Genomic DNA, 12,917 nt, shown 5'->3' with positions numbered 1-12,917 from the left:
CTCTGGCAAAGAGTTCCACAGGTTGATTGTGCTTTTTGTGAAGAAATACTTCCTTTTGTTTGTTTTAAACCTGCTGCCTATTAATTTCATTTGGTGACCCCTAGTTCACGTGTTATGAGAAGGAGTAAATAACACTTCCTTATTTACTTTCTCCACACCCGTCATGACTTTATAGATCTCTATCATATCCCCCCTTAATCGTCTCTTTTCCAGGCTCAAAAGTCCTAGTCTTATTAATCACTCCTCATACGGAAGCCGTTCCATACCCCTAATCATTTTTGTTGCCCTTTCTGAACATTTTCCAATTCCAATATATCGTTTTTGAGATTGGGTGACTACATCTGCACACAGTATTCAAGATGTGGGTGTACCAGGGATTTATATAGAGGCAATATGATATTTTTCTGTCTTATTATCTATCCCTTTCTTGATGATGCCTAACATTGACTGGATGTTTTCAGAGAACTATCCATAATGATTCCAAGATCTTTCTTGAGTGGTAACAGCTCATTTAGACCTTATCATTTTATATGTATAGTTGGGATTATGTTTTCCAATGTGCATTACATGGCATTTATCAACATTAAATTTCATCTGCCATTTTGTTGCCCAGTCACCCAGATTAGAGAGATTCTTTTGTAGCTCTTCTCAGTCTGCTTGGGACTTAACTATCTTGAGTAGTTTTGTATAATCTGCAAATTTTGCCACCTCACAGTTCACCCCCTTTTTCAGATCATTTATGAATATGTTGAATAGGACTGGTCCCAGTACAGACCTCTGGGTAACACCACTATTTACGTCTCTCCATTCTGAAAACTGACCATTTATTCCTACCCTTTGTTTCCTATCTTTTAACCAGTTACCAATCCATGAGAGGACCTTCTCTCTTATCCCATGACAGACTCTGGTTAGTCTTCTGCTGAGCAAGACTACTCCATGAGTTTTTATAAATTTGACTCTGTCCAGTGAAGCAGAGATTGAGAGAGTAACCTGGATTTTTTAATGGTTTTAAACTATTAATTAATAAAAGTTCAATATTATTTACTGCACAAAGATATTTTGTAGAAAATAATAGGGGCCTGTAAGTTGCATCTTCTTCTATAAGTTTTTCTTTATTTGCATTTTTTCTGTGACAGATTCATGATACTTCCCCATTTTTGGCCATGACAAACAGCTAACTTTTATCATTCAGGCTTACATGTAAAGAGTATTTTTTGTAAGCCTTTAAATAAAGTTTTAAACAGGAAGAGCTTTTCTTTTGTTCTAAAATACCAAACCGTATGTAAAGAAGCAAATAAAATTTTTTCTTCTGCTTTTGGGGTTTTTTTATCAAGTAAAAGTGTTTTAAAGAAACAGAGGAGTTAAAAGGCCACTGAGGTGCAAAGCAATCTTTTTAGCTAAACCAAAGAAGGTTCCTGTGACACCTTAATCAATTGGTAAAATGAACTGTAGTAAAATGAACATGCTGCTTAGGCCTTGTCTACACTACAGAGTTTTGTCGACACAAGTTATGCTGACGATTGAAAACCGGTATAATTACATTGCTTGTGCATATTCAGACAATGCTCCTTCTATTGGCAGAGCATGTCCATAGTTGGTGCACTGTGGGTCGCTATCCCACTGTGCAACTTGCCACCTTCTTCATCTAGGAGTTGTGGAAAGGCAGAGTGTATCATGGGTGTGGGCTCAACATCTCATGATGCAGTTTTTTTCCGTCCCATTATTCCATGGGTTTCCAATTGCATTTCGCAGCATTTTTCAGCAGCCCCAGTTTACTGTGTGCCTGCTATCTCTGTCTCAAAGGATGGATCCTGCACTGCTCTCTACTGTTGTGGGCACTGTTATGAACAAATCGCGGCTGGTCATTCAGTGTATCATGAACAGGAATCAGAGGTGCCTGACCTGCTGCGTGCCATGGAAAGAACAGACTACTTTTGGCATTCACAGAGCAGCTGCACACAGTGAACCATTGCTTTTGGGCTCGGGAAACAAACACTGAGTGTTAAGATCGCATCATTATACAGGTCTGGGGTGACAAGCAGTGGCTGCAGAACTTTCGGATTTGGAAAGCCTCCTACCTGGAACTGTACGTGGAGCTTGCCCCAGCACTGTGGCACAAGGACACCAAAATGAGAGCTGCCCTCTTGGTGGAGAAGGGCGCGGCAATTGCCGTGTGGAAGCTGGTAACGCCAGACTGCTACCAGATGGTCGCGAATCAGTTTGAAGTCGGTAAGTCCACTGTTAAGGTGGCAGTAACGCAAGCATGCGGGGCCATTAATCACATCCTGCTACAAAGGACTGTGATTTGGCAATGTGCGTGAAAGAGTGGTTACTTTGCGGCAATGGGATTCCCTAGCTGCAGCGGAACAATAGATGGCATACAGATCTCAATTTTGGCCCTGGACTATCTTGTGATGCAGTACATCAATAGAAGGGGTACTTCTCTGTGATATTGCAGGGGCTTGTGGATCACCGTGGGCATTTCACTGACATCAGTGTGGGGTGATCCGAGAAGGTGCATGACGCACGCATCTTCAGAAACACTGTCCTGTACAGAAAGCTGGAAGCAGGGACTTTATTTCCAGACCAGAAGATTCCAGTGGGGAATGTTGGAATGCCCATAGTGATCCTGGGAGATGCAGCGTACCCCTTACTCTCATGGCTCACAAAGCCTTACCCTGGAAACCTGGACATCAGCAAGGAGCACTTCAACAATAGGCTGAGCAGGTGCAGAATGACCATACAATGTGCCTTTGGTAGATTAAAAGCATGCTGGTGCTATCTTTATGGCAAGTTAGACCTCAGTGAGGAAAATATTCCCAGGGTCATAGCAACCTGCTGTGTGCTCCATAATATTTGTAAGGCTCAGGGTGAAAAGTTTTCCCCGAGGTGGAGTGCGAAGGTGGATCGCCTTGTGGCTGATCTTGAGCAGCCAGCTACCAAGGCTATTAGAGGCACTATTAGAGGCACTAACGGGGGGCCTATTTGAATCAAGGAGGCTTTGAGGCACTGTTTTGATAATGAGCACCAGTAATGTGTCCTTGTATACAACTGTCTGCCGTGCTTTGCTAACTTGCCATCTTTCATGAACATTTTGATGATTCCTGATAGTGATTTGTAATCAGCAAATGATCAAGTTGCAGCTGTGTCTTAATTCCAGCAGCAGCCACTGTGTGTAAGAGACAAATAAAGATTGGTTATCTTTCAGAGAGTATGTTTTTATTAAATACCAATTAACAACACACACAAAAGGCTTAGTGGGAAAGGAGATAACAATGAAGGGCAGTGTAGCCTCTTGTAGCTGTGTGTTAACCCAGCTATCATTTTGGAAGCTGTCCAAAGGGGTGGAGTGAACAAGGTACCGACATGGTCTAGGAAGTTGCAAGGAATATGTGGGAGGAGTTTGGGAGGGCATGGAAAGAAGTTCTGTATTGACTGCAGGGGTATCGAGCATGCATGAATTCTGCTTGTAGCATGATTAGGGACTTCAACATCTTCGTTTGCTCCTCCATCACTTTCATCATCCCCTCCTGGCCCATTAGAGTTCACTCCTGGCTCTCTTTTCTGTCTTGTTTTATAATTTTCTTTTAAAGTCTCTCTCCATGCCCTGCGTTCTTGTTTTTTGGCCTCCTGCGGGTAACAGGGGTGCAACTCCTGCACGCGTGCGACTTCAGACTTGGTCCCTATGCTGCTTACCTGTGTGCCGCTTTGATCCCTACACAAGTGATTGCCAATTGGCGCAGGAAGGTTTCCTATAATTGTGGGGAGGAACAAAGCAGCTCTGCCAAGGAACCTTCGGCAGAGGATTAGCGAGTACCTCCAGGAGTGTTTCCTAGAGATCTCTCTGGAGGATTCCTGTGAAATCTTGGTATGCATTAACACACTGTTCCGCCACACCACTTAGCTGCATAGGGGAATGGGAAGCACATGCAAACCCAGCTAGTCTTTACATTTCTATCCCTTCACCCACTTTTAGAATGTACAAAGCAAAGGACAGCTCTACTCCATATAACCAAGCAGCATCAAGTCAAATAGGTCATTTACCAGGGCTCTCGTCTCCTGCATAATGTGAGCCAGAGACAAACTACTGAGACTGGCTAGACCCCTTCGGAGTGGAAAAGAGGTCCTGACTTGCCACTGGATGACTCTGCCATGTGTTCCACATCATCTTCCAGTTTAACCTCCTCATCCACAACTTTGTCCTTCTGGTCGTCTGCTGTCTCCCCCCGCCGAAGTATCCACGGGGCTCTTGGTGGTTGAGGTGGGGTCGCCAACGAGGATGGCGTCCAGCCCCTTATAGAAGCAGCAGGTCTTCGGTGTAGCACCAGCATGATGGTTTGACTTCCTTGTCTTCTGGTACACCTCTCTCAGTTCCTTTATCTTCGAACGGCACTGATGCTTGTCCTGTTCGTATCCCATATTCAACATGCCCTGAGAAATCTGACCATAAGTATTGAAGTTCCTACAGCTGGAGCGGAGCTGGGACTGCACAGCCTCCTCTCCCCATAGTGCCAGCAGATCCAACAACTCAGGTGTGCTCCAAACAGGAGAGCCTTTGCTGCTTGGAGCTGCAATGGTCAGCTGGGAAGATGCGATGCGAGCTGTCCATGCCGAGCAAACATTTCAAAAATTCCTGTGCCTTTAAAGGGGGAGTGACAGATGCCTGTGTACCTGGATGCAGGGCAGCGGAGTTTGAACCGCTGACCAGAGTAGTCAGGATGGGCATTGTGGGACACTTCTTGGAGGCTATTTACAGCAACATAACCAAGCGCAGTGTCTACACTGACACTTTGTTGATAGAACTTTGGCACAAAAAGCTCTACACCTCTCGTTGAGGTAGTTTTATTTTGTTGGCTAAGCAGGAGTGTTTTGTTGGCAGAAGGAGCATTGTAGTTTGTGCACCTCCACTGTTTTGTTGACGAAACTCTGTATTGCAGACAAGGTCTTAGGGTAAGTTACCTATTTAATGGCCTGAACCAGAGGTCAGCGACTGTTGATCTCAGTGGAAGTTACAGGCTCTTAATCCCAATCACTGACTGTCACAGAAGGAAAAAAAAACCTTGAATGAGATGCAACAGAAAATTAAATCAGAGTCTTTTAATATTAGAAGTCTCTGAATTCTTGGGATATATAAAGTACCTTCCATTTGAGGAACCTTTTTTCCCCCAACAGCATTGGTTGTGACATAAAAGGAGTTTTAATGGACACCACAGGGTAAGAAGGGTGTTACGAGTCCTGTGAAGAAGAGCTGGGTATCTTTTCTTAACCCAAAACTGTATTACACAGCTGCTTAAGTAAAAAGACAGTGACAAAGTCAAGACAGGTTTCACTGTGTGAATACTGAATAGGCTAGATTCATACATTGTCGGTGATAGGGAAACTCAAGTTACAGAAGTCCCCTTCCTCCAGAATTGTTTTGGAAGGCAACATCTCACTTCGCTCCAGTAAATCACTCATTTCACTGTTCTCAGCACTGCCCTGAACTGCATCAGCAGGTAGACTAACCCAAAGATGTGTCACAGACATTGCCTATTGCTTACTTAATCTTTGACCTATTAATCTGTTTAAAAGTTTCTGGCTATGATGGACCTGATAGTATTGGGGATGGTGGGGAGCTAAAGGAAGTTATACCTGCCTAATGGTGGGATGTTGAGAGTCTTAAATCATTAGTGTTTGTAAAGGACTCTGAGGATTTTGGATGAAAGGTGCTATAAAAGGATCAAGTGGGTGCGAGCTCATTCTACGAGAGCGCAAGCTATGTCTCAATATTGGACATTCGCGAGGCTGACGTGGTCATCAATACATATGTTTTCGAACCATTCTGCCATTACCACATCATCCAAAGCAGATGCAAATGTTGGGCAGTCCTGCAGTCTTTGTTTAGATCAGGGGTTCCCAACCTATGGCCCATGGCCTTACACGGTCCACCAGAGCATTTCATAAGGTCCATGGACTGCTTCAACACAATATACTAATGGCCAATTCATTACTGTTTTTTTTCCTGTTTACTGTAATTCATCTGATACATGTTTTATGCACTGATTTCTTTGTTTTTAAATAGACAATATCGTACCTACATTGTTTCTATCTAAATACATACGAAACAAGCTGAACTTAAAATATAAATCAATATAGGTGCCTTTAAATCTTATTAAAATATGTAGAAATCTGTTCAGCCACACAAGGTTGTGCTTAGATTTATGTGGCACTCTGTGTGATAAGATTGGGCACCACTGGTTTAGATAAACTCCTGAGGTGCGCACTGCTTGAGTCACACAAGTTGAATACATAGCTGCATCTACTTGAAGAAGAAACGGTTACTTACTGTAAATGGTTCCTCGAGATGTGATACAGACATGTATTCCACAATCCCCCATCCCATCCCTTCTGTATCAGTCTAGTCGCGGGGCATTCGGTGTGAATGAACTGAGAGGGTCAAGGTGGCATTGCCTCATATAGCCAAGGGAGGGGCTGTGCTGTACACTTTTGCATAGGGAAAAATCTCTGTCAGCCTGGGAACCAAACAGTCATGTTTAAGTTAGACAATTTCTGCATTTGGTTAGCTTTCCTTAATGATTTAATAGAATTTGTTTAACTCAGGCTTTCTGCAAGTGCAGACTCTTCAACTGAAAGCATATATTTTTGCTGCAGGTAATGAATGAGAAACTTCAGCACTGCATGGAGCTGACGGACCTGATGCGAAATCACCTGAATGAAAAACGTGCCCTGCGCTTGGAATGGATGATAGTCATACTCATCACTATAGAGGTGAGTTTGGTGTTCAGTTGCCACGCTTTTAATCATCACTCTGAAGAAGAAAATTAAATAATAAAAATATTATGATGCAGGAGTCACCCATTGTTGCAGGGTTACATAAGCAGCTGTATATTTTACATGGCATGATTTGAAATATCCTGGAATAATTTATGCTTATGTAGCCTGTGTGTAGGAATAAGTCTTCAGTTTTGGTTATTTCATGTATCATCACTGAGCCTTTTCTTTTGATTTGCAGCTACAGTCCACCTTTTCAGATTATTTTGTTTACCCTCTACCTTTTTTGTAGTATTAAAGAACTTGTACTATGCAAATCCTTATTAATACTTGTATTCATTACTCTGCAGGTCATGTTTGAACTTGCCAGAGTAGTTTTCTGACCATGGCAGAAGCTAAGAACATCTGAAAAAAGTATGACCGGACCATATTCACAACCAAAAAAAGTTCCTACTCCCACCTCTTTATTTTCTGTACATTTCTGGAAAATGCTGTAATTGTCTTACTAAATAAATATAGTTATGTATAAATGTACATCTGTTCAAATAAACTGTGAAATTAATGAATAAATCATGAGTTAGGTTCAGCACTACTAGACAACTGATCTTTTGATATAACACTATAGAATTTATGCATTTTAAGTGAAGTTTCTGCAGTGAGTAGGAAATGCTGTGTCAATAAATGTCTCCAATGTGACAGTTTTGCCTCAGTTATCATGGAGGTGACTCACTCAGCCTGTTCTGGTCCATGGATACCAAAGTCCTCGCTGCTGCCCCTGCTTCCTCTCCCCTGTCCCCCTGTACTGAAGTGTTTGCTGCCTGCTCCCTTTAAGCACTGAAAAGATACGGATATACCTACCCCCTCTTTTCCATTTTTGGTGAAAGCTTCTCTTCCTTTCACATTTTTGTTGCTTGAAATGTCTAGGAGAAGGCCATTCACCTTCTCGGTGTTCAATCTGTCAGACCTTCACCCCAAGAACCCATCAGCACAGAGAGATTTGTCTGCAACAACTTCTGCTTAAGGAAGCCCTTGAGGCTAGACCCTTTGGATCCATTCAGACTTTGGTTCAAAGGTCTAAAGAGTCAGCCTCAGCACCGTGGTCTCTGTCAATCCCAAAGGGATCCAAGAAGCTGCAGCCCCTATCTGGGCCAGACTTGGTTCCTGCGGCTCCCACAGTCAAGCCCCTGAATGATACAAGGCTGAACCAAGAGGTGTGTGGTTGGATCCCACTGCCCCAGTTCTGGAAGAAAGGTCGATGAACCGTTCAGCCACCCATGCTAGTACCAAACCTCATGCCTCACAGCAATCTGATCCTGATAGAACCCCTGCAGCTGCAGGACATGGGTCAGTTCCAACTGTCTCTTCCAGTTCCTGGAAGATGGATGTAAGCAGTGCCTTTGACAGCCCTAGTTCAATGCCTTTGGTTTCAGATGCTGTGGCACTGAGGATAAAGCAAGACAGCCAATGTTAGCAGTGTTGGTTCCTGTGCATCAGAGTTATCAGATCCATATGATTCTGATGGAGTTGTAGTTGCATAGTGGAGACATGTATCACCCCCAGCTTCAGTAATGAAGAAGATGAGCCCACATATCATTGGATCCGATGATGTCCAAACCTTCAGATCTGCTGTCATTTCCTGATCCAGTCTCTCTGTCAGTCTGGTTACTGCCACATGGCTAGATTGTGTGGTCCTATGGGTAGAGCCCCAAACCCTGCAGTGGGGGTCAGAGCACACAGCCAGAGCCTGTGGGTGGGGGAAGGGGGTGAGCCTAGGGTCAGGGTCAGGGCTCAAAGCCCATCGCCAGGGGATGGAGTCTGCAGCCACACGGCTGGAGCTTGCCGCCCGGCACCCCAGATCTGAAGCCCGAGCCCCGCCACCTGCCTGCTCCTCCAGCATTTGTGGCTCCAGAGGAGGACAGGGCCCAACCCCAAGTGGCATCCCTGGGAGGGGCCACTGCTTTGCTTTCCTCTCCTTCCCTCCCATCACCACCAAGCAGGCTGTGGTCACATGAAAAGCCCCAAGTGGCCGCATGTGAGAAACGCTGATTTAGAAACTGACCTTGAGCCTGATGTATCATCAAACTAACATGCAGTAGCTTCAACCTCTTCTCCTGAGGATGCTATGTAGGTCCACAATTTGATGGATCACATGGTGTCCATTTTGAATCTCCCTTTGGTACTGGTGGAAGAGACTTCACACATGGTATTTGATATCCTCAATGCTGTCAAGAGTAGAATGTCACTCCCCATTCTGGATCATAGAATAACAGAGTTGGAAGGGACCTCTGGAGGCCATCTAGTCCAACCCCCTGCCCAGAGCAGGACCAATCCCAACTAAATCATCCCAGCAAGGGCTTTGTCAAGCCTGACCTTAAAAACTTCTAAGGAAGGGTGTTACGGGACTTATTCCTTCACCCACTTACTTCCCTGGTCCTTCTCGCATGAACAGAGAGCAACAATACCCAAAGTCCAAAGGTGCAAACAATTCGATGTTTATTGGGGTGAACTTCCAGCAAGCATGATTCCAGTTTCCTTCCTTAGTATCCTCCTTCCCAGCTCTGACACCACAGAGCCTTACACCTGTGTCCTTGTTCCTACTCCTGCCCTTAGCCAAACATGATTCCAATTTCCTTACCCCCATTCCCTGTTCCCATCTCCCCCACCCGCATGCCCACCCCCACCCCCTTACTTCCAGATTGACTGCAGACTATATAGAAAAAATTGAGTTCTGCTTTGCTATACCTTAACCAATCATTTTCCTGAAATTTAACTAACCAATCCTAACATATTGTAACCAATTATATCCCACCACCTTAATTAGTTTACACCCAGCAAAATTAATTATACAGCAGACAGGAACAATCACAGAACCAGAGAGATTATACAGATAAACAATAGCAAAGTGGGAACTATAATGACAAAACAATACAGAAGTGAGGATTTCACATCCCAGCTATTGATAAGTGAGTTCTTGCCAGACAGGATGCTATCAAACTAAGTTTCCTTTTACATTTTCTAGGCACTTCCCTTTCTCTGGAGGTGATAGGAATACAATCCTGTCCTGATAGTGCCTAACAGCCCAATAGCACCTTATTTCAATGTGACTGGTTTGGAGTGTGAGTATGTGACCGGTCGCTTCCTAGCTTATGGCTGCCTCTGCTGCTTAGCCAAAGGCCTTAGCCTAAGCACAGGGCCACAAACTGTCACAGTAAGAGAAGGCCCTTACACCAGCAGACATTGATTTTGATTCTTTCTTTTATACCTCTAGAACTAGCCAAGTGATAAGAATACACCTAAATTCTTAAAGTACAGGCCTTTGCAGACAGGCCTGAATATCTATATCCTAACAAAGAGGATTCCACCACCTCCCTAGGTAACGCATTCTAGTGTTTCAGTATTTCCAGTGAAAAAGTTTTTCCTAATATCCAACCTAAACCTCCCCCACTGCAACTTGAGACCATTACTCCTTGTCCTGTCATCTGCTATCACTGAGAATAGTCTAGATCCATCCTCTTTGGATCCACCTTTCAGGTAGTTAAAAGCAGCTATCAAATCCCCCCTCATTCTTCTCTTCCGTAGACTAAACAATCCCAATTCCCTCAGCCTCTCCTCATAACTCATGTGTTCCAGTCCCCTAATCATTTTTGTTGCACTTCGATGGACTCTCTCCAGTTTCTCCACATCCTTCTTGTAGTGTGGGGCCCAAAACTGGACACAGTACTCCAGATGAGGCCTCACCAATGTCAGATGGGTTGTTACAGCCAGCCAAATCTGTGTGGTCCAATCCCACCCCTTGTCCATCTGCCAGTAAGAAGGCAAATTATACCAGATACTCTGTGAAGGGTTCTCTTATTTCAATACCCAGCAACAGGGCAGGGTCTGAACAATCACATCCAAATAATAAAGGGGGGGGGGAATTGACTCATTAGGGAGAAAGGCATTCTCCTCTTCCTCCATTGGTATCAGGATGGCAAATTATCAGGCAGACATGGCCTATTACAAATTCTATCTATGGGGGGGGGAGTATTTTTTCTCCAGGACTTGCCTAATGACAGAAGGTTGGCAAATGCTGTCTTATTGGAGGGTCAGATTGTGTCCAAACATGCCCTCAGGGCCTCCTTCAATGCTTTAGACTCTGCTGCTAGAGCAGGGGTGGACAAACTATGGCCCGTGAGCCAGATCTGGCCCCTCAGGGCTTTGGATCTGGCCCGCGGGATTGCCATCCTGGTTGCGCCCCGGGCCCCGCACCGCTCCAGAAAGCGGCCAGGACCATGTCCCCCCTACCCAATGGGCCGCAGGGAGTGTGCTGCACTTGCCTATGGGTACCTCCCCCAAAGCTCCCATTGGCCAGGAACGGGGAACTGGGGAACCGCGGCCAATGGGAGCTTCGGGGGAGATACCCACAGGCAAGGGCAGCGTGCTCAGCCCTCTGCCCCCCCGTCCCTCAGGGGCCACAGGGATGTTGTGCCGGGCACTTCCCAGAGCAGTGCGGGGCCAGGACCGGGGCCAGGACCAGGGCCAGGGCCGCAGGGACCTGCCCTGGCCCCAGTGCATGCTGCTGCCACCCCAGAGCCGCTCCAGGTAAGCAGCACCAGGCCAGAGCCTGCACCCTGAGCCCCTCCTGCACCCCATACCCCAATTCCCTGCCTGAGCCCCCTCCCTGCACCCCTGCTGCACCCCAACCCCTGCCCTGAGCGCATTCCGCACCCCTTCCTGCACCCCTGCCAAGCTCCCTCCTGCACCCCTCCCTGCACCACTGCCCTGAGCCCCTCCCACACTGTGCACCCCCTCCTGCAGCCCAACCCCCTTCCCTGAGCTCCCTTGTACAACCTACACCCCTTCTCTGCCCCAATCCCTTACCCTGAGCCCCTTCCTACACACCGCACTCCCCCCCACACCCCAACCCTACATTCATGGCCCTGCATGCAATTTCCCCACCCAGATGTGGCCCTCGGTCCAAAACGTTTGCTCACCCCTGTGCTAGAGCATTGCTGTTGGCTGTGACCTTTAAGAGGCATGCCTGGCTTAGATTCTCCTCCTCAAGCTATGGACATTAGAAAGTAAGATGGAGGATCCCCCTTTTGAAGGGGAGGGGTTTTTGCAGTGAAAAGACTGAGTTATCAATCTTGTGTCCTTTAGTTTTTCTAATAAATTGTCAATCTCTGGGATTGATTCCCTCTACTCAAAGAAGGCCCTTCACTCCCCTTTTTCTGATACTAGATGCAGAGTACCCCCAATCTTTAGTGTTTCTACTTTTTGTCATGTCAAAAATGCCACCACCACCAATAGCCTGTAGTCTCTCAGAGCCATTGTAGAAAAAGGCCTTTCAAACAAGTTTCCAAATCCAACCAGCTCACTTCCTTGTCAGCTCCTTCACCCCAGAAAATTAAGCCTCGGTTTGACAAGATTTTCAAGAGTTAGGAGCCAATCAACCAGCACTGTTCTGCCTCTGCATTTGAAGACAGGCTAGCCTACTTCATCAACGCATAGAGACAGATTATATCAAACCAATAAGTCTCAGAGATCATGGGAAAAAGCTATGCTGTACCATTTGAAAGACGGCTTTCTCCAAAATGCCCTTACCTGTCCTGTTCAGGGACTCTTCTCATGAGGCGATTCTCGCAGAAGTGGAGAAGTTGCTTCTGATAGGAGCAGTCAAAGAGCTTCCTGCTTACCTCAGGGGTTTTACTCCTGATACTTTCTGGTAAAAAGGAAGGACTGGGGTGGTGGGCATTTTGGCTGATGCTACACATGAGGGAATTTAACAAGTACATCCAGAAGTTTTGGTTCTGTACACTGCTCTGGCCTCCATAATCCCTTTGTCGTCGGTCCTGGATTGGTTCATGACAATCTAAAGGATGTGTATTTCCATATCCCAATTTACTAAAATCATCAAAAGTAACTTTGATTCATGGTGGCTGGGCACCATTTCTAGTACCAGGTGCTCCCCTCTGGCCTTTCCCCAGCACCCAGGGTATTTACAAAATGCATCTCTGTGGTAGCGATGTATCTGTGGAATCAGGCTATTTTTGTTTACACTTATTTGGCTGATTGGCAGCTGCAGGCCGCTGTGTGCAAGGATCCATTGAGCCACGTGTGCTCCATGATCAATCTTTTCTCAGACCTAGCCTTTTTTCTCAACCTTC

The 12,917-nt window shown here is 45.6% G+C and overlaps 1 protein-coding gene across 8 annotated transcripts in view; it reads left to right on the top strand.

The window, feature by feature from the left end:
* The window catches only part of RMND1 (required for meiotic nuclear division 1 homolog), a 51,763-nt gene extending 44,422 nt beyond the window's left edge, over positions 1-7,341 (top strand). For all 8 annotated transcript variants that reach the window (XM_073337659.1, XM_073337665.1, XM_073337662.1 and 5 more), the window contains 2 exons: positions 6,652-6,768; positions 7,122-7,341. In XM_073337659.1, coding sequence (XP_073193760.1) covers positions 6,652-6,768; positions 7,122-7,154 — 150 coding nt within the window. In that variant the 3' untranslated portion in view covers positions 7,155-7,341. The remainder of the gene's footprint in view (positions 1-6,651; positions 6,769-7,121) is intronic.
* The last annotated feature ends 5,576 nt before the right edge of the window (positions 7,342-12,917 follow it).

The sequence above is a fragment of the Lepidochelys kempii genome, chromosome 3, assembly GCF_965140265.1.
Source record: "Lepidochelys kempii isolate rLepKem1 chromosome 3, rLepKem1.hap2, whole genome shotgun sequence".
Taxonomy (NCBI): domain Eukaryota; kingdom Metazoa; phylum Chordata; order Testudines; family Cheloniidae; genus Lepidochelys; species Lepidochelys kempii.
Note: the sequence above shows the minus strand (reverse complement) of the source record. Positions and strands in the feature narration are given on the sequence as shown.